Source organism: Ochotona curzoniae, unplaced genomic scaffold (assembly GCF_017591425.1).
Source record: "Ochotona curzoniae isolate NIBS_2020 unplaced genomic scaffold, NIBS_Ocur_1.0 scaffold_274, whole genome shotgun sequence".
Lineage (NCBI taxonomy): Eukaryota > Metazoa > Chordata > Mammalia > Lagomorpha > Ochotonidae > Ochotona > Ochotona curzoniae.
Window position 1 is genome coordinate 12,696,018 of NW_024467101.1, and position 21,314 is coordinate 12,717,331.

Sequence of the window (21,314 nt, forward strand, 5' to 3'; positions counted from 1 at the left end):
TTTGCTATTCTAACTACTGATAGGTAGTCCTGCTTCAGTCGTCTGCTTTTGATCTGACTTTGTGAATGATCAGTGAGTTACTGGCCGCTGTTAAGTCCAAATACAAGATCAAGGGAGGCTACCATCTCCAGTGAAAGAATGACTAGTCAAACCACGGTCTTCCCTCTGACCTTAGAGAACCAACCCTTATTCCCCCAAATAATTCTTACCTTTCACAGGGAACACTTGACTGATTTTTAAATTTATTTTCCTTGTATATACATACACACATGCATAGATAGAAACGGAATGTAAAAAAAACCTTTGCATTTAAATAATTATACGGGAAAATTCATCCAGGGTTGCTTCAGAGGAAAAAGAAATCTAAAAAACAGAATTAAACTCAGGAAACTCCACATCTTAACAATTAGTCTTTTTGTCTCCTTGATGTAAATTTGATCATTTATGAATCAAAAGCATTACCCATAGTGATCAAAAGCACTTAAAAAGCATTTCTGAAGAGTAACAACTCAGATGCCAAGTAAAAGTGCTCAGGAAATGTTTCTTAAGAACCCACTGCCCCAGAAATCAGTTACTTCCACGTGGGGTCCTCCACCGCTGCAGCAAAGCCTATACCCAGGATTTCAAGGCAGCCAGCGTTTAATCTCAGCAAAATGCAAACATGCAGAGCCAAGAGCTATTGGTTAAAAGTGCTGCCTCCCACAGCTGTTAACAGGAAAGTGACCTTATAGCTGGTGCTGGTTCATTTAACACATTTGCAGCTTTCTCTGAATACAGATAAACTGTGAAAATCTAAGCCTGTGACAAAGCTGTCAGGAAACCAGTGTGATGAACAGTTTCAATGGCTGTGAATTTCGTACCAAGCTTTGTCTCAGCAAGCAGTCCTTGCAATGAGTTTCAAAGCTATTTACTACTACTCTTACTGTATTTCAAATGAGGTATTTCCTGACTATCTGACTGTCCTCTATTTGAACTGGAATCGACAAAGGAAACACCATCCTTCAAGTTCACAGCTATCCAGAAGGCTCTAAGCGGCACACATCAAGACGTCACCTTCAGACTATTTCAAAAGCCCTGGATAGAATCCCCTATGAGCTGTGCTGAACCACACACCAATGGCAGTAGAGAGAAGGCATCTCCATCATGCCTGGTGGTGATGGGGCGGAGGAGGTGGTAGGAAAAAGAAACCAGGGCCTTGTGCAAAGTCACACAGCCACCACCCTTCTGAGCTATGCCATCCTGCCAGGACAACACAGATGGAGGCAGAATCTGGAGGCAGGCAGGTCTTCCGAGCCTGTGCACTATCATGGCTTTTGCAAGTGGCAGTCATATGTTCTTTGTTAAAAAAAAAAAAACTTTTTTATTGATGGTGATTTTGAGCAGGGGCTATGTCACTCAAAATCTTAAGATCCTCAACAGACTTACCAAGGGCTGGGGATGAAAGGAGGTGCTGAATGAGTATTTGCTGCCTGACTAATCTGAATCACACACATTACATTCAGAATGTGACCTGAGGGTCAGCCTCGTGGAATAGCACGTTAAAATGCTACCTGCAAAGCTGGTATTCCCTGTCAGAGTGCTGGTTCAAGGCCTTGTTGCTCTGCTTCTGATCCAGCTTTTGACTAGCATGCTTGGGATGGCATCAGATAATGGTCCAATGACTTAGGCTTCTGCTTCCCATGTGGGAGATCAGGAAGGAGTTCCTGGCTCCTGGCTTTGGTCTGGCCCAAGCTGGGCCACTGCAGCCAATTGGGAAGTGAATCAGAAGTTGGAAGAACTCTCTCTCTGGTACTCTGCTTTTCAAATAATTAAGATCATAAGGGGACAGAAAAGGAGAGAAAGGAAAAGAGAAGATGAGAGGGAGAGATGGAAAGAGGCAGGGGGAGAGGAGAAAACAAAGAGGGAGGGAGAGGAGAAAGGGAAAAAGGAAGAGGCAAGAGGGAGAGGGACAAGAAGGCTGAGGGGTCAGTGTTGGGGATTATAGCAGCAGGCTCCTCTGGCCCATCAAGTGAACAGCTTTGTGCTAATGGCCATCTCCAATGCCACTGGGGACATGGTTTTGACGCAAGGACTCTAACAACTTGGTTTATCAAGTGTGATGCTGACATAAAATCTGACACAGGTTTCAAAAACAAAGGCATGACAGTTTAGAGCTTCAGGTTGTCTAAACACAGGAGCTTAAGTCTAGTAACTCAGCTTTGAACTGGACAGACTTGTCCTATGGAAGGTTTCAACCAGCAGCCAGCTAAGTTTCCTAGGGTTGAAGAAGATAGTATGCTCAGAACAGACGCTACAGGGTGATCTGTGCAGTGTCAGTTAGGATGTGAAAGTGAGCAAGATGGAGTTAAACACAGCGAGGCCACCTCTCCAGATAGGTGTGCATGGGTGTGTGTGTGCACCCATGTGCCTGCTGTGCATGAGAAACCAGGAAGGCAGTGCTGCCTCATGCAGGACTGAGGGCAGTTAGCAGGGACAGGAGGACCAAGCACCAAGCGCCCAGGACCACTGCCCCTCCTCCAGAGCAGATCATTCCAGTGTACTTAACCCTTCGGGTGCTTTCATCCCTCGACCAGGAAAGTGTGGAGGGGAAGGAAGGCAGAGACGAAGAGGAGGTCACAAGCGCACTCCTCCCGATCTGGAAGGGGAAAGAGAAACATACTCGGGAACGCACAAAACCAACCAAAAACCCACCCGGCGAAGGACTCCTCCCACACCACACCACCAAAAGCTGGGCAGGGGGGCAGTCCTCAGAGACACCTCAGGGAATGACTAGGAATAACGATTAATGAGGCTACTTGTACTTTCTGGAAAAGCCAATGACTAGAATAATCTGTCACATTTGCCAACCCTTTTTAAATGGAGAGGCTAAGTATTTCAAAGGGAGTGGTAATGTGAGAGAAGCAAATGTGCAGACGATGACAGGTTGGCATGTGATGCCCGCCTTAAATTGAGGACTATAGTGAGGCGTTTCACAACAACATGTTTCAAAAACAGAAACAGCATCATGAAAACAAAGGTCGCTTTTCCTGAATTTGGTTTTCAGTTGTACAAAACTAACATTCTTCATTAAACGGCATTTCCATCACAACAAATGTTATCAACTGAATTACCTTAAAACGTTCAACACAATCAATTTAAAGAGAATCTAAAATAATGGATTTCCAGTCACAATCTAACACTAACTATATCATGTTAAAGCTGGACAAACATTACACCAGGGTTTAATGTGAAATCCTTTCACTTTACATTTACCCTGACGTTCTGAAACTGCTACACAACATGAATTTAACAAACAAGAACGTTTAATGCCAAAAAAAAATACTACTTTCTGAAAAAAAAAAATCACATAAGGTTTGTAATGGAACACTCTGTCAAGACAGAATTTGCATAATAAATTAATCCAATAAAATACTTGAACATCTCAGAATATATATTTGTCCCACTATAATGTAAGATTATTAGAACCCTGTCACAGAACACAATCTCTGGAACTGAGCACTTGGAAGATGAGTTTAGATTTCTCACATTTTGTTTCTACGTTATGACAAAGCCACACTTTGTCAGCGAAGGGGAGGGGTGGAGGATACGGCCACCAACCTGGCAGGTAGAATGAGGGCAGTGGATAGGCTATCAAGGCCTGGAATCTTCCACATCTGCCCTGTGTACCACCACAGACATGCCCTGCTCACGTGGGAGCTGCTGAAAACTGCCATTCTGGAGTTAAAGCAGGTCATGAAAAGGCCCGTCCCTGCCCAACTTAAAGATGATGCCACTTCTGCTGGTGCCCTTCACAATTTGTATTGTTGGGGAAAGTGGGAAAGGCAGGTAGCTTTATACAAAAACTTCCAAGTCTGGCTGGTTGGGAACCGAATCACTGATTTGGCATTGGAGGGTAGGAGGGAAGCCCAGCCAGAGCAGGACTTGATTGGGAAGCTTTCAACCTGTGACCCCATGTGCCGTGGGACACTACTGTAGCAAATATAAGGGCCCTTTGCGGAGCTCAGTCTGATGAAGCAGAGGCACAGGGACCTAGAGGTTAGGCCAAGGGGACAGAGTCATCAGGCTGTCCCGAGTAAACGGCGGAAGCACTGGCAGTGTTACTTACGTGTGCTGGGAAAGGCTGCAGTCTCGTTCTGCTCTCCTCGGGGTGGCTCGCCTCTCCCATGGGGAGATAGGGTTTCTGCCCTGATCCCGTCTCGTACATGGACATGGGCCGACTGCCTCGGGCAGACGGACGTCGCTTTAAGGAAGAGTGGTTGGAAGTGTCTGGGTATTCGGGACCAGTTTGCACCTGACATGTATTGGTGGTGGCCTGTTTCCTGAGGTTCGAATTTTCGCTCTGCAGTGTTTGAAGCTGAAAGAAATGTTTGGCAGTGGGACTGTGTTTTTCTACAGCAAGCAGAAAAAGCAAACACCAGGTAAATGAATACAACTACCAGCTTTAAACAAGGAGAACAGCAGCAGCTAGCCGGCTTCAAAGTCAAAAGCAACCACAAACAAGAATGCTCTTCTGGACTGAGGGAAAGGCAATCAACTGACTGCATCATGTAGGTAAATTCAAGTTAAAATATGTGGAAATGTTTACTTGGAATTTTCTGGAAACTAAGTGTCTCACCGCTTTTTAAAAATGTGTCATGGTGGGGCTGGGAAGTGTTTGTAGGCAAGCTGGACCCTGAACTATTTATTTTCTAAAGGTTGTTTCAAGCGACAACTTAAAATTGCTTAAAGATCACTGAAGTGACCTGCTTTTCAAATGAGCCCTGAGCAATTTGCAAATGCCCAAAACGACAGCAGACACCATGGAAGCAGCACAAAAATAACCAAAAGTGTTTTTGCAAAGCAGAAAGACAGTGGGGTTCAGCTTACGAAAACTCAGACTGGCTGTTGCTTTCCCAAAGGCCAACAAGAAAAATTATGATCAATAAGTTTTTATTATACAAAATTTTTTTAATATTCCAAATAATGCAGCTTTGGAGCATGTGTGTGGGGGAGCGGAGGCCTCCAAACATGGTTAAGTCTGCTATATTAACAACATATCAAGAGGACAGAGGGAACTATGGCAGCATCTTCGCATGGGCGCTCCACGTGGCGTGCTCACTCCCCTCTGACGATGTGGTGTCTTTCAGCCAGGGCTGGAATATCTGGCCTCTCTCTCCAGTGGCTTTGTCACTCAAAAAGCATGACCATGGTGCTGTTCAGCTTTGGACACGCTAATCTGCCTGGGCACTACCCCATCTCAGGTAGGGACTGTCACCAGGAGGGCCTGCGTGTACCTTCCACTCCTCACACGCAGGCTGCTTTGTGGGGTCTGATGAACAGTTAAGGGGGCAGTGGGGTGCTGTGCTACTCTTTGGCACCTGGCACTCTAAACACCAGGAAGTATGTCCACTCAGCATGCGTCCTTGCCCTCTGGTGCTCCTTTTATTGTCCATGACATTCTATAAGCTGGGTGTGGTGGATGTTCGGCTGTCTACTTTCTGACAGAGGTTGTAAAATCTGACCATTGCCCCACCAGGGTCAAGGTTTAAGTCCACAAGCAACGGTGCTTGCTCCAGAAGACTGTTGCTTTGTCAACAGCAAACCCATTCAGTGTTAGCAGTTACTTTCAATTTTGACTTAGAAAGCACCAATCGGTGAAAAACACACCAAATAGCAGCGGCTCCTCTTCATTAATTAGCATCTTTTCCAAGCAACTGTTAAATGTGAAAGATCAGATACAAATCATGCTACTGTGTCAATCATAAAGATATGTATGACTATATATAAAACTTTACCTAACTTGGCAAAGAAATCAATACTTTTCTGCTACATCAATCAACTCCCCACTCTTTATATGCATACTGCCTAAAACTCTGAGAGAGCAGCTCCTGGCCGCCTTCAGAGCAGGACCTGTGACCGCCAGTGGCCTCCTTGCAGAGTGAGCTGTTGAGGGCGGACAGCTTGCTGCTGTATCTGCAATGCGTTTTCCAAACAAGGAACAGCTGCAGTGGCAAGCAGTCACCGGAAATCCCTACATTCCAGGGGATAGACAAGCACATGTGGCCTATGAAAATGTCTAACAAGGGGACCCGTGGTCTTAAATGACAAGGGACAGGTCCAGAGACCAAGGAACTCTCACCGACAGACTGGCTTCAGCAGGGGCCCGCTGTGTCAGCCTGCATGTCTGCCTGTCTGTGTGTCTGGGTAAAAGCCTTCTGTTGCACACTTTCAGACAAGCCCTTCAAGGCTGAAGCTTTCCCCGGCTCTGTTGATGTCTCTCAAAGATTCAGCCTGGGCTTTTTTTTCCCCCTCCAGTGTTATTTCAGATGAGCAAATGTTCCACACTTCAATAGTCAAAACTTTTAGTCCTATGTATAAAGCAAGGTGTCTTTGGATAGATTTAGTGCTGATTTTTCTAAGAACCAGGCTACACATTTCCATTTGGAAGCAGTATAAAAGGAAATTAAACATTAAAGATATTGAAGGTAATTCAGTGGTTTTAGAAATCAAAAGCATTTCTAATCATTGCAGAAATGATCAATGAGCAATGGCAAATGACGGCACTTCTCAGTTCTTAAGGTGGTGCAGAGCACGGGCTTTGAGAGATACGAGGCTCGCTCTGGTGACATCAAATACTGACAGAAGCATCAAGGGGTTAAAAAATAATTAGAGGATAAAAAATGGTGATGCTTAGCAGGCTGATTAACAATAGCCAAGTTATTAGCATGTTTCAGAAAAAGTCATCTCAACAGTTGTTAGTCCAACTACTGGGACAAACCATTAAGTCAAACTTATTTCAGGAAAGGCAGAGGACGTGCAAGTCCTCCCGGAAGTTATGGCAAGGGGGGTCATGGAGCCTGCCGTTTGTGGCTGCTCACCAGCCCTGCACAAAACCGGGAGACTTCCCAAGAAGCTGCCTGGCCCCCAGGCACTCATATTCCCTTCATTCTAGGTCTTGGAAGCACTGACCTCAGAATCTCAAAAAATGGTCTAGAGCTCAACACTTCACCAACCCAGGCTAAGGGTCACAAACGCTCACTTCCTCAGCTAGCACAGGTGCCTGGCCTGGGCCCATTAGTTCTGTGGCTTTCCTTTTGCAAGCAGCACTGACCAAGATGCAGACCCTGCCTCAAGTCTAGAAAAGGGGCCTGAAACATGATTCTCCACCCCCACCACCCCAGACAGCAGAAAGACACAGATTACAACCTTTGTTTCTGCTTGGTGGGGGCGGAGGGGGCAGTCAGGGGCATGCAGTCTCAGCCTTGGCAAGAACTGAACCATGGGAGCAGTAGCTTCCAAGGTCCCGGACAACACAGGCAATTTCCCAGCATGTTTTCCTTAGCCTTCCCATAAACAACTACACACACAGCTACCTGCCCCCCGCCCTCTGTTCAGTACTCTGGTTGCTACTCTCAGTCACTGTTTTTAGGGATGGACATATCCATCCAGTTGTAATTCTCTTGAATGCTGCGTAGACGGGACTGCTCTTAACCAAGTGTGCAGCTCTTCCTGTTGCACATGAAACATTCTCTCTTTCTGACAGAAAACCTGCTCTGGGGCAGACAGGCCCTGCTCTAGGCTCCAAGGACACTGTAAGTCAGCAGGCAGTCTGGGTGGAAAACAGCTGGGATGTGGGCAGCAAGTCACAGCAGGGCTGGATGGGAAAGCACCCCTGCATGGGGTGGGCAGGGCTGGAAGCTGCTCAACATATTGTGGGCTCTTTCAGCCCCATCTCAGGGTGTAATTCCTCAGAGCCAGCAACCGGAGCTGCTAGTCCACAGAGGGGCAACCAGGTTCCCAGAAGGCACAGACTAGGAGGTTTCTCGGACTGGGAGAACTTAGTCTGGGTATGCTTCTCATTAAAGCTATATCATTTTAAACACTTGTCACCTCTGATATAAGGGGTTGGCCTGAAGATTTCTGGGTCTGTTACAGTAACTTTGTTCATCTTCCCTCTGACCACAAGCATGGTGCCTCGGGTTTTGCTTATACTACGGGAGGAAAGAGTCAACCGCCCTGACATTTATTAACATGTTACCTTTTTCTGCATAATTCTCAGCTCGTCACTCAAGTTGTTATTCACCTTCATTAGCTGTTGTATCTTGGCCTCAGAAGCCACTAGAGCGTTTTTGACCTCCATAAATTCCTGTACAGTGACTGGTCCATCTGACAAATCTGAATCTAGGCTCTAAAAATAAATTGGGGAAAATGTTCACAATCTGAGACGATGATAACATTAAATACTAACAGCTAAAGAATTTCAAATTCTGGTCAGTCTAACTGGGTTGCAAAATTAATAAAACCAAATCAAGGTTTCTGAATTGAATGAAACTAAAACCTAAAAGTTGGGTCACTTTAATATTTTAAAAAATTTAATTCCATGTTTTCTAATTGAATGGGCAGAAGGCTACAAATCTAAGCTGGTATCTGTCTACGGAGGTTTGTCCTGCTTGCCTTTCCCACACTTGCTCACTCTTCAGCTCACTCACGCATTCCAGCATTTTCAATGAGTGCTAGACAGAGTTCTAACTGCTTGGGATGTATGAGAAAACAGACTCCTGCTTCCATGGCGTTTGTATATCAGCAGCATGAAAGGGAAAATAAAAATAAAAAAATTATACATGGTGCGATAAAAAAAATCATTAGTGCTATGGGCAAAGGTAAGAGAGTTAGGGTTGGGGCTGAGGAGCTGAAATAAGGTGCGGGTGGGCTGCTTGTTAGTCAGGGAGCAGGACGAGCCTCTGAGGAGGTGAAGTGTGAGCGAGTGCCGGAGGGTCCAGGAGCCAGTCCCACGTGTCTGCAGGAAGAATGCTCCAGCAGGAGGCAGAGCTCAGCTGGGGGAGCAGATATTAGAGTGTGGGCTGTGGGAGGCCCATCACTCAAGAGAGGGCCCATCATGGAGGGGCCTATAATGGCCTTGGCTTTCACTGAGTGAACCAGGTAGCTTCTAGGGAATCAGAGTAGGGGCCTCTTTCCGCACCTGTCAATGGCACCATCAAACTCTAAGTCATGTGAGCTGGAAAATTCACATCTTTTAACTGTTTTCTCACTTCAAACCTCCAACTTGTTGCCAAGACCTTTTTGCACAGTCTATCTTCCTATTCATCAATCCTCAATGTCTGTGGCACACCTTTGTGAGCCAGTGCTGAGGAGTCAGTCGTGGGTGGGCTACCCAAGAATCTACCACTCTTCCTTAGCCCATTCTGATGTCACAGTATCTCTCCCAGCTGGCCCTCCTCACCTAGCCCTAAGGCAGCTTACGCCAATCTGTTTAGATATCTTTGGGACTGTCCTAACTGGATTCCCTCCCTGTAATCTCTGATCCTTTCCCTTTTACCCTCACTGCAGTCTTCTGTACTAGACACAATGTACAAGGCCAGACTTGCGTCACGTGCCTCCTGATGCAGCTGAGCCACACTGCTTGAGGCTGTCCTCCGGCATGGCCAGCAGTCTCTCCAGGTGCACTGACTTTGCCTTCTCTCTGCCCCAGCCACCCAGGCCTGCCACGTCCAGAGGCTCTAAGCCCCTGCATTCTAAGGACATGACACTCCTCAGCACTGCGCTCTCCCTCCTCTCCTGTGCCCGGCTGTGAGTCAAACACCATGCACCTGACTGTATACCTTCAGCCCTCATTCACCCCTCCTCTACACCGAGGCCTTGCTCAGTAGCATACTAGCCAGAGAAGTCAGTCAACATTTGTTGAGTGACTAAAACATACCGGTCACTCCTTGCAAATCTTATGAAGTCACCAAGGTGGCAGGGCTATGACTTCAGCAGATGATTTGGGGACAAAGGAACTATACTCAAAAATCATTCGCCTTGCTTCACCTTGGCTTGGCCCAAGCTAGCAGTGAACCCAACTTGATCTCCACAGCCTTGGTGACTGACACATCTGGCCATTTTGTGGGAGAAAGGATTCTAAGAGTGATAGTCACCCCTCTTTGTGAGGCATGGCCTCTCACCTTCTGCCGGCTTGCTCTGCTTGCGGTTGTGTCTGCATCTGGGTCTTCATCAGAGGCCACACTGTCATAGTCTGGCTGGTCGTTGTTGGGACTCTCAGTGCTGTGCTGGGTGCTGATGGTTTTCAGTATGAGCTCCACACTGTCTACCAACAGAGGCAAAGAATGTTACTTCAGGCTGAAAACAGTTTTCTTCCTTTCAAAGAAACTACCAGGATAGAAACTGAGAGCCGTGGGCCCAATGTGATGGCTCAACTGTCAAAACCTCCCCTTGCAAGCACCAGTTCATGTCCCAGTTGCTCCACTTTCCCTTCCAGCTCCCTGCTTCCGGCCTGGGAGAGCAGTAGAGGGTGGTCCAGAGCCTTGGGACTCTGCTCCTACATGGGAGACTTGGAAGAGGCTCCTGGCTCCAGGCTTTGGATTGGTTCAGTTCTAACCATTATGGTCACCTAGTAAGTAAACTAGGGAATGGAAGATTTTTCTGTCTCTCTTTCTCTCTCTAAATCTGACTTTCCAATAAAAAAAAAATAAGTCTTTAAAAACAACTACCACCACCAAGAGCCATTTAGAGGTCAGAAAGGAAACGGACAAAAAGGGCAGCACATCACAACCAAATGGATGCCGGGTTGACAGAAGAAAATCATCCCCAGACAGACAGCTGCACAGAGCAACTGAAGCAGCACCCTGTGCACCTGCCCAATGTGGTCAAACCAAGGAGCTGGCTCAGAAGAAAGAGGTCCAGATTAGCAGGAAAGGTTCCTAAGTTGCTACTGACAGAGTATAGCTCCAAAGCCTGAAGGGAAAGTTGTCACAGATCAAAACAGAGGGCAAATTGTTAAGGTGTTCAAAGAACAGGAACTCTGACATTTAGTCACCTAAATCCTAGCAATGTCTTGCTTCCTTCTGTCAAAGGGAAAGGAATCCAGTGCATGCAAGCAGTCATGTCATTATGAGAGTCAACTCCACAGGGTGGGCAGGAACCATTCCACAGGGCCTAACACATTGTTTTAAAAATTCTTTGAGTGAGCGTAGACAGGAGGGAGACACAGAGAGAGAGAGAGAGACAGATAGACAGACACACACACACACAAAATGATTTTCCCATCCAACGGTTCATTTCTCAAATGCCTGTACAGTAAGGGCTGGGCATCCTGGTCTCCCACTTGGGGGGCAGGTACCTTGAGCCATCACCTGTGGCCTCCACAGGAGGCTGGAATCAGAGAACAAAGCCTCAGCTCAAATAAGGCATCCTAAATGTTCTGCCTTTTGTTTTGTTTTAAGATTTATTTATTTGAAAGGCAGAGTGACAGAGAGGAAGAGAAAGTAAAGGAGGCCATTCACCTGCTGGTTCACTCTCCGAATGGCTGCAACAGGCAGCGCTGGGTGAGGATAAAGCCAGGAGCCAGGAGCTCCAGCCTGGTCTCCCATGTGAGTGGCAGGAACCCAAGTGCCTGGTTATTTCCCACTGCTTTCTCAGGCACATCAGCAGGGAAGTGAGTCACAAGCAGAGAAGCCAGGACTCAAACCAATGCTCTGACACACGATTTCTTCTTATTCTTGGCAGTCATGTTCTAAAAAGTGTCTGGGGTCTAGCGGCTAAAGTCCTTGCCTTGAACGTGCCAGGGGATGCCATATGGGTGCCGGTTCTAATCCCGGCTGCTCTACTTTTCATCCAGCTCCCTGCTTGTGACATGGGAAAGCAGTTGAGGATGGCCCAAAGCCTCGGGACCCTGCAGCCGTGTGGGAGACCCAGAAGAGTCTGCTGGTTCCTGGTTCTCGGCTTCAGATTGGCACAGCACCGGCCGTTGCACTCATGTGGGGAGTGATTCATCGGACGGAAGATATTCCTCTCTGTCTCTCCTCCTTTCCATATATCTGACTTTGTAATAAAAATAAATAAATCTTTAAAAAAAAGTGTCTGTGAAGATTGAATTAGCCCATATAAAGCATTGCTCTGAATGAAAATACAGCGCTACCTTCCTGTAAGCCTCTGGCCACAACCCTTCCTTAACCAATCAATACAAAACCGAATTGTGTGTTTCTGCTAAAAGCAATCTGATTTAATAAACACTGTTGGCTTACAATGAACTGATAGCCAGCGGCAACAGAAATTATATCTGAATGATGCTTACTGGATGTGCATTTTTCTTTAAGGCACATCAGAGCCTTCTCAGGAACAACAGACAGTACTTTAGCACTATACTTGGGACCACTTTTGAATCAGAATCACCAGCGAAACAAAGATGTGAACAATACGGCACTAAGTGAACAAAAGAAAAGGCCACTCGCAGCCAGGATGAGGCTGAAACAGTGAGGCAGGAGGCTTGCCCAACCTCAGCTGGGAATGTGCACATCCAAGATTTCATTTCAAAGCACTGCGGGTATTTATTTGGAGTTTTTAGTATGCTTAATAAAGCTGATGAATGTGAAATTCATAGATGAGGATCCACACTCATGTGGTAAGCTCATACATACTATGTATGTATACAAAAATGCTTTTCCTTATATAATTGGAATTGCACTAAACCTTTTAAAAAGCCATTTTGGGGACAGATGTTGCAGTGCAGCAGCTTAAGCTGCCTCTTGGAGCACCTGCAACCCATATCCAAGTGCCTGGTTCAAGTCTAGCTTACCCTACTTCCAACCCAGGTCCTTGCTAATAATGCACCCGGGAGGCAGGGGTGCTGGCTCAAATACTTGGGCTCCTGCCACCTACAAGGACAGACCCGGACAGAGTTCTCAGCTCTTCATTTCTGCCTGGTCTAACCCTGGGTGTCGCAGACATTTTGGGAATAAGTCAGCAGACAGAAAATCTGTCACTCTTCCTCTGTTATTCTGCCTTTCAAATAAATACATAAGTCTAATATTCTCTAAAAAAAAGGTCTATGTTTTTTTCATATATGTGATGGATCATTCTGCTATTGGTCTAGCTTTCCTTCATGTTTTTGTTGTCATTCATAATAGATGTATGAGATCTCTGATTTCCTGCCAATAAATGCTTTTAAACAGACCTCTCAAACAGCAGGGACAGTTCTGCAGATTCCACATTTATGTGTGAAAGTGACTCTTGTCACTATTTTTCCACCAAAATTTAATAAATCTTTCCAGAATTTCTTTACTCTTGGCTGAACCAATTAAATCAAATTCCTGAGCAGGCAAGAAGGTAGTGGTTTTAGTCTTTGGGAAATGTGATGTTGATTGTAAATTTAATTTGTATCATATGTATTTGCTTAAATGCCTTAAAACTGTACAATTTCTATAATGAGAAAAATACAAGTAAGCATATTCCAACAGGTGTTGGAGGGACTCCGTTCTTTAGCATGGAGACAGAATCCTCAACTACTCAAACAGACCCACAGGTACCTCTGAAAAACACACTCACTCCTATCATTTTGAATTACATAAATTTTTAAAAAAGATTCATTAATTTCTGAAAGACTCAGAGGGAGAAAAGAGGCAAAGTATTCCACCTGTCAGTTCACTCTCCAAGTTATCATATCAAGGCTGGACCAGGCCAAAGTCAGGAGTCACAAATTTCATCTAGGCCTTCTACATGAATGGCAGGGGCACAAACACTTGAGCCGTATTCTGCTGCTTTCCCAGGCCATTAGCAAGAATCTGGAGCAGTTAGGATATGAACCAGCACCAACACGGGATGCCAGCATTAAAAGCAGTGGTTTTATCCACTCTGTCACAATGTCAGTCTTGATGATTTTTTTTTCCAAAAAATATTTCTCTTTTGGGGCCCAGCACAGTAGCCTAGTGGCTAAAGTCCTTGCCTTGCATGCACCAAGATCCCATACGGGTGCCGGTTCAAATCCTAGGTGTTCCAGTTCCCATCCAGATTCTTGCTTGTGGCCTGGGAAAGCAATGGAGGATGACCCAAGGCCTTGGGACCCTGTGTCCCCATGGGAGACTCGGAAGAAGCTCCTGGTTCCTGATGGGCTCAGCTCCAGCCATTGTGGCCACCTGGGGAATGAACCAGTGGACAGAAGATCTATCTCTCCATCTCTCCTTCTCTCTGTATATCTGACTTTCCAATAAAAAGAAATAAATCTTTTTAAAAAGTTATCTTTTTACTTATTTTAAAGGCAGAGAGACAGAGACAAAGAGGTAGATCTTCCATCTACTGATTCACTCTCCCAATGCCTGCACCAGCCAGATTTGGGCCAATCTGAAAGCAAGACAGAAACTTCATCCTGGTCTCTCACGTGGGTGGCAGGAGCCCCAGTACTCAGGACATCTGCTGCCTTCCCAGCACATTAGCAGGAAGCCCTACCAGAAGTGGCGTATTTGGGAATCAAATGGGCACTTAGATATGGCTTGCCAACATCACAAGCAGTGGCTTAATCCTCTGTGTCACAAGCCATCCTACAGTAATTTTTACTGTAGAGACTTAAACTTTACAGCAACTTTTTTTTTTTTAAATGTTTACTGATTTGAATGGCAAAGACAAGGAGAGAGCAAGAAAAAGACTGACAAAGAGCTCCATCCATCCTTTCATCCCTCAAATGTCTGCAACAGTCCAGGCTGGGCCAAACTAAAGCTGGGAGCCAGCAACTCCACTCAGGTCTTCCGGATGCTGGAGTCAGGAGATGAGCAGGTGATGGAACCCATGCGTCGTAACATGGTGTGTGGCTGTCCCAAATGCTACCTTAACTGCTATGCCAAATGTCCACCCAGCAGCAAATCATAAGGATTTAAAACTGAGTTTTGTAGGAAAGTGACAGCAGGTAAGATGTAATTCTAATCAAGAGTTTATTTTCTAGATTCTTTAACAAGACCTAGTCACACTTCTAGGTTAATTTCAGGACTTAAAATTCATAGGGCAAAGGCCAAGTCATGAACTATACTTCCAACCAAGCTCACAGGACTGCAAGCTGCCATAGCGAAGACTGCTTTCACTCACCTAGGACATCAAATTTAACACCAGAACAAGTTCGGAAGGACAGAGAACAAACCTCTGGGAGGTGTGAGCAGTTACCTTTAGAGCCGCAGAGAGGGCTACCTTGCTGCCGCCTCTTGGCATCGCTGAGAATGTCAATGACCAATGTGGCAAACTCGTGGGCATTAAACCGAGCTAACTTCTGTCTGCCCTAAGGATGAGAAAATAATTGCAAGTGTTCCCTAGTGTCAATACGGACACAGTCCCAGAAAACTGGCCAGCTATTCACATCTCCTACAAAGCCCTCTCAGCATAACCACACTGGAGTCCATCACAGCCGTAGCTAAAGCAAAGGGTAACAGGCAAAGAATCATTTATGTAGGAGATATTCCTAACGTGACCTATCTTTGTGAACAAAAATAGGGTTTGTTTTTTTTTTTTTTAGTATGTAGTAGTGAAAAGTTAATTTGAAGATAGTGTTCATTCAATCTCAAGATAAAAGTTAATGGTTTAGAAGCAGGGACTAGAATCACAAAGCCTCCAACAGCTTTCTCAAGCTACTCAGCATCTCCTTGAGAAGGAAGCCTAAGCTGTTTGGTGCAAGTTCAGTGTGCAAACCTGTTTTTATCAGACCATTCACAAAAGAATGTGAATTTTGAGGCTTTTGAAACTTAAAAACAAACAAACAAAACCCTGCTTTCCAGAAGTCCACAGCATGAAACAACTCATCTTGCCATATCTTTGAGCTTGGGGCATCTGCTAGTTTGTTAATTTGACTGAAGAAATTTTTGTGAATGCCTTTGGGTTACTCTATTAACACCAACAGTTCATCACATTTGTAAGTCATTTATAGTTTACCTGTTCGTAGTCTCTGTACCCTATAGCTTTTGCTATCATTTTGAAGTTGTCTGCATATAAAATATATGACACTCTAATCAATCACAAAATTTAAACTACTTGTCCTGGGAAGATGAAATACCAGCTCCCCACACCATTCCCCACCCCTTCCCGCTACTTTGTAAATGAGCCACTTGCCTGGTTTCTTGTTGATGAGTACTCGGGATTGACCGGAAGGAAGGGGACGACAGTTGTCTCGGTTACCAGAGTGCTGTGGTTTTGTGTGGCAAGCCAGACTAGCCAGAGGAAAAAGCCAGAGACAGAATCTTATCACACCTGCTCCTCTGGGAGGCGCGGCTCACGCGTCACTAGGGACACTTGGGAAAGCACACTCTGAGGCCAACACACTCAAAAGTCAACGTGGACACACACAGTCATCAGGACGGTAGGAACCGGGCAAGGACGACACTGAGGCTGGCAGTTTGTCGCTGCCCACTGAGAACAGAAGCTTAGCAGATAGCCACATGTTAAGTCACCTGCATCAGTCTCTCGCCTGTCAACTTCATCGTACACATCCATGGCAAGTTCTTCAAACAAATGATTACTTAGCTGAAAGTAAAAAAAATATATCAGGAACACAAGGGACATTGATTAACACTGAGAGGATGAGAGGGGAGTGCGACTTCATTCACCCTGTTATGGCCAACGCTTCATCCCAAACCAGTGCTTAGCAAACACCCCAGGAATGCTTCAAAAGTGCATGGGACATCTGCAAGCATCTGCCTACTGCAACAGCCTCACTACTTTCTGACACACAGTTAAAGTAGTTGCTACAAGCAGGCCAGAGGAGCTCAGAAGCACATCATCTCAAAGCACGTTCTAGTTCTTCACTTTTCCCTATCACCCTGTACTCGCCTCTTCTGTGCCTCACAGAATCCTCCAAAATCTGAATGATCCTAAATCCTTGCCATTTCGAAGAACCCAATGTGCTGTCACACACAAAAAAATTTGTTGTGGACCCTGCCTAAGAGTCTTTGTCAATTAAAAAGAAAAAGAAAAAGAAGAAGAAAAAAAAAAAAGCCTGTTAGCTTTTGCAGTGGCAGCCCTTGACTGCCAGTGGGCTGTGTGGTGCCAGCTCCCAACATTCGGCACCCAGACAAATGCCCCATGGCAGCAACTGGGATGGGCAGGACAAAATGGACTTTTCCAACCCAGATGAGGTTAAGCCTACCAGGGCCAGGGCCGTTCCCACTCCCTGTGCACTTAACATTTGTGTCCTTTTAACTCGGTGCCTCCCTGCTCTTTCAGGACAGGTGCTGAATGTGCTGAATTCCCTGCTGTGGTTCTTCACCTCTCAGTGTCTGCCTGAGGAAACATCCCTCCCGGGCGGATCCCAAGTGTGCTATGTGGTGAACTGTGAGGCTGGTTACTGAGACTGCAGGGGAACATGGCAAAAAGGGTTTAACATGTTAGGAGAAAAAAAGATAGATGTAAACTTTAGTAATTAGGATTGAGTTCCGATTTTTTGCATAAATACATGCATTTGAAGTAAGAATTGAAAGAAATGTATCACGATACTGAGTTTAAATCCAGGGTGTTGCACTGTCATTATATTTATAATTAAAGTGAATCCTAAGGACTTGTGGTTCTTCCTCTAAGGGAAAACACACTATTGCCTTTATTACTCAAAGGTACAGTGGCCACACTGGTGGAGGACTTTCAGTCCAGGCACTGTGCACATGGCAATACATTTAATACTTAGAATACTGAGCTGTTTTACAGAAAAGGATGTTGAGATTTACAAGCTAGTAGCTTGTGTAAAGTTACAAAGCAAATCAACAAGAGACCAGAGAGGTAAGTTAAATGCATTAAACGTTGACATTTACTCATTCAATTTACTCTTGCATTCATCTTTGTCATACTTCTTGCAACATTTTGCTAGGGAAGAACAGATGGAGAGAGCGAGGGAGGAGAGGAAAGGAGAGACATACTGCAGGAAGCACACTGACCAGTTTTGCTAAGAATGCTCACCTAGAGGAGAGGGAGACCTCAGATGTGGGCCAGCAGGGAACAGACAGCTTGCCCACCGCCAGCAGTTCCCTTCGCAGTCCCAGCTGCATAGCTTCCCTTGCCAGCAGACAACACCACGCCCAGGAAGGCTGAGGAACCCGGTAGGCTTGAGAAGTGTACCTGACCTGCCTGACCTAAGTTTCTAAGCGAGCTGGGCTAACCTCTGTTGCAGATATTTACTGAATGGCCACCCTCTGCACAGATACTATGGACATATACTCAGTGTTCACGCCAACTTCCAGCCTTGCACATGTAGTACAGTCAGAGGGAACCTGGGCTCTCCCTAGGGCTCCAATACTTGTAACAAAATTTTCCTTACATATTATAAGTAAAAGGGAAGCACACAAAACTGTGTGCTAATACAGAAGGCCATTGAATACAGGACCTTGTTAAGAAAGGCAATAAAACACACACGCACAGAACTGCAGATACAGAACACAGACACCAAACATTGCATAAAACACATTTATTTCATAATACAGTTAAATGCTAGCAAGAAGAGACTCTTGTCACATGACTTTTAACACTTATTATTCTATGAAGCTCTAGCAAAGGACTTGCTGTGAGGAGTCAGAATCAGGGCAGCTGCAACCCCAGCACTGGGCTTCAGGAGAGCCACTGTCTACACCAAAAAGGGGTCTAAATTTAGCTCCTCAGTGGTGAAGGGGGGCGCTGGGAAAAGCAAATACTGCAGGCACAATAGGACGCATGACTAGGCCTTAGAAGAGGCAGCTCATGGCCTCTGGGAGTGTAACTCATAAAGAAAACATGTAAACACACGCATATTCGATGGGCAGCAGGGCAAGCTCTGAAAGGCGAGAATCAGGTTACAGTAAGTGTTAAGGATCTTGTCCTGATCCAGAGAGCAAGCGGACAGCTGTGAGGAGTAACATGGCTTGGTTAAAAAAACGGCCAGGAAGTGCCCTGGTGTGGCCTCCCCCAAGAGGGCTGGACAAAACGCAACTGTTTCCAGAGGGCCCTAACCAAGTCTGAGGTGGGCAGGGTAAAAAAAAACCACAGTTCTAGTGCAACCCATAGAGCTGAGACAACTCCGACCACATGCAAGAGCCAGGATGACTGTTCTGAAAGTGTGCATTTGGAAAACTCCGGTGAATGGCATGGGACAAGCAGGGGCGTTAGAATCCTGGTGGATCCCTAGCCTCACTGCTATCCTGGGAGCAGCTTTCATCCCTCTCCAGCACCCTATGTGGCTCTAGGAGGTCACCCCCAAGGAAGTGCACCCCACTTGCTCATTTACCAGGGCACACTCAAAGGAGAACAACTTTCTGACGTCAAACACACGGTATCCACTTTGAACATGACAGAAAATCAGGGTCTCTGGGAGCAGAGCAAAGGACATGGTGAGCCTACAGGTAATGTGTTTTGGTTTTCACTGGTGCACAGGCAGGGGTCTGCTTCTCATCTGACAAAACACCTAAAGGCATCTAATAAAGTCATCTGACACAACAGGTAACTCGGTCTGAGGCTGGGGACCAGCAGGTTACACTGATTACAATCTGGAGTTCACCAGCAAAAAAAAAAAAAAAAAAAAAGAGATACTCACGGACTGAAGCTTCTTCTTCGCAGCTTTTGCTAATTCAGACAAATCCAGGCTGCTAAGAAAACGTGCAAAACTAGTAAGTAAAGCAATAAAACAAGTCTGTAAGAGATGAAGATCCCCAAGGGACGAACACAGGACTTTCCATCCATGGGCAAGTTGGTGCAGAGCATTCAACAGCCCGGTTTGGTGAAAGCAACCCCTTCTGGCAACACCACACAAGTATGTAAAAATGGTAAAGAGAAAAAAATATCACCAATCACCTATCAACGACACAATAAAAGCTACTGCCAGGTTAAACTCCAGGTTTGGGTATGGAAAATCACAATGCTTTTTTAAAAAACAACCAACCACACAATAAAATACTAAAACAAGGACAGAAACAACGGGACCGCTGAGAACCCATTTGCAGCAGCAGCAGGTCCTGATCCCTAGCAGGTGTCTGCAAACCTAACAGGCCATGCAGGGGCTCGGGGTTCATGCTGCACTGCTGGGCTCCACTAACAGTGCAGTGGGGGGCAGGTCACACCAGGCCCTCTGGTTTATTTTTTTGCTTGGTTCATGAGCTCAGAAATACTTTATTTATTTATTTAGATTTTTTATTTTTATTGGAAAGGCAGATATACAGAGAGGAGGAGAGAGAGAGAGAGGAAAATCTTCCGTCCACTGACTCACTCCTCAAGCAGCTGCAATGGCTGGAGCTGAGCCAATCCAAAGCTAGGAGCCAGGAGCTTCTTCCAGGTCTCCCACACAGCTGCAGGGTCCCAAGGCTTTGGGCTGTCCTCAACTGAATTTCCAGGCCACAGGCAGGGAGATGGATGGGAAGTGGAGCTGCCGGGATTAGAACCAGCGCCCATATGGGATCCCAGTGCGTTCAAGGTGAGAACTTTAACCCCTACACTATCGCACTGGGCCCCAGAATGACTTTTCACAGTGTTTAACAGTTGGAAGAAGAAAAAAAGTAACATTTCATAAGGGGAAAATTGTACAAAATTTAGGGCCTAGTATAATGGCAACTGGCTGGATTCTCGCCATGCAAGAATGCTGGATCATGTCCTGGCTGCTTCACTTCCCATCCAGCTCCCTGTTTGTGGCCTGGGAAAGCCCTGGGACCTTGCATCCTTGCGGGAGACCTGGAAGAAGCTCCTGGCTCCTGACTTTGGTTGGGCTCAGTTCTGGTCACTGCAGCCATTTGGGGAGTGAACCAGTGAGATGGAAGATCTTTCTTTCCATCTCTCCTCTGTCAATCTGACTTTTCAATAAAATATAAATAAATCAGGGCCCAGTGTACTAGCCTAGCGGCTAAAATCTTCGCCTTGAATGCGCTGAGATCCCATATGGGCACCGGTTCTAATTCCGACAGCCCTACTTCCCATTTAGCTCCCTGCCTGTGGCCTGGGAAAGCAGTTGAGGACGGCCCAAAGCCTTGGGTCCTTGTATGAGCATGAGAGACCTGGAAGAGGTCCTGGCTCCTGGCTTCGGAATGGCTCAGCTCCTGCCATTTCGGCCACTTGGGGAGTGAACCAGTGGATGGAAGAACATCCACCTCTTATAGTACCATCTCTTATAATACAGAAACTTTCTGTGACTCTACTCCATGAACACAATATACTACAACTACAAAAGCCGTGCTAGCATTACTGACCACAACAATTATTAGTAATGGTATCAGTTAGCTTGCTACTTATGCTCCTTCAAACATAAGTTCTTAGGTGGTTTACTTACAGCCGTCTTATTTCCAAACTGTACAGACATAAAAGAGAAAAAAGTTGTTTTTTTTTTTTTGGTAATACAAAATAGACTGACATACTATACAACTGATAAGATGTTAGTGAGTGACAAATGACACTGGTATTTCAATGGTCTTACCTGTCTGCCATTTGAGGTATGATAAAGTGCTGTCCATTTTTATGATCTGAAATAGAAAGCAGGTTGTTTATGGAAATAGGATTTGTAAAGGAACACCATTCATTTCCTCAATCTAAGATGTGCAATCAGTGGGGTAGGTGTTTGATACAATGTTTAA

At 45.6% G+C, this 21,314-nt stretch overlaps 1 protein-coding gene across 12 annotated transcripts in view; it reads right to left on the reverse strand.

Moving 5' to 3' along the window:
- Positions 1-21,314, reverse strand: part of GIT2 (GIT ArfGAP 2) — a 51,703-nt gene that overhangs the window by 9,441 nt on the left and 20,948 nt on the right. For 2 of the 12 annotated variants that reach the window (XM_041003823.1, XM_041003821.1), the window contains exons 8-15: positions 21,158-21,203; positions 19,295-19,346; positions 16,197-16,269; positions 15,859-15,956; positions 14,923-15,034; positions 9,942-10,084; positions 8,018-8,167; positions 4,106-4,354 (exon numbers count right to left, since the gene is read on the reverse strand). In XM_041003823.1, the coding sequence (XP_040859757.1) occupies positions 4,106-4,354; positions 8,018-8,167; positions 9,942-10,084; positions 14,923-15,034; positions 15,859-15,956; positions 16,197-16,269; positions 19,295-19,346; positions 21,158-21,203 (923 nt within the window). Of the gene's footprint in view, positions 1-2,545; positions 2,636-4,105; positions 4,355-4,912; positions 5,694-8,017; positions 8,168-9,941; positions 10,085-14,922; positions 15,035-15,858; positions 15,957-16,196; positions 16,270-19,294; positions 19,347-21,013; positions 21,020-21,157; positions 21,204-21,314 lie in introns of those variants that run through there. The other 10 variants (XM_041003820.1, XM_041003824.1, XM_041003825.1 and 7 more) reach the window with 10 other exon arrangements.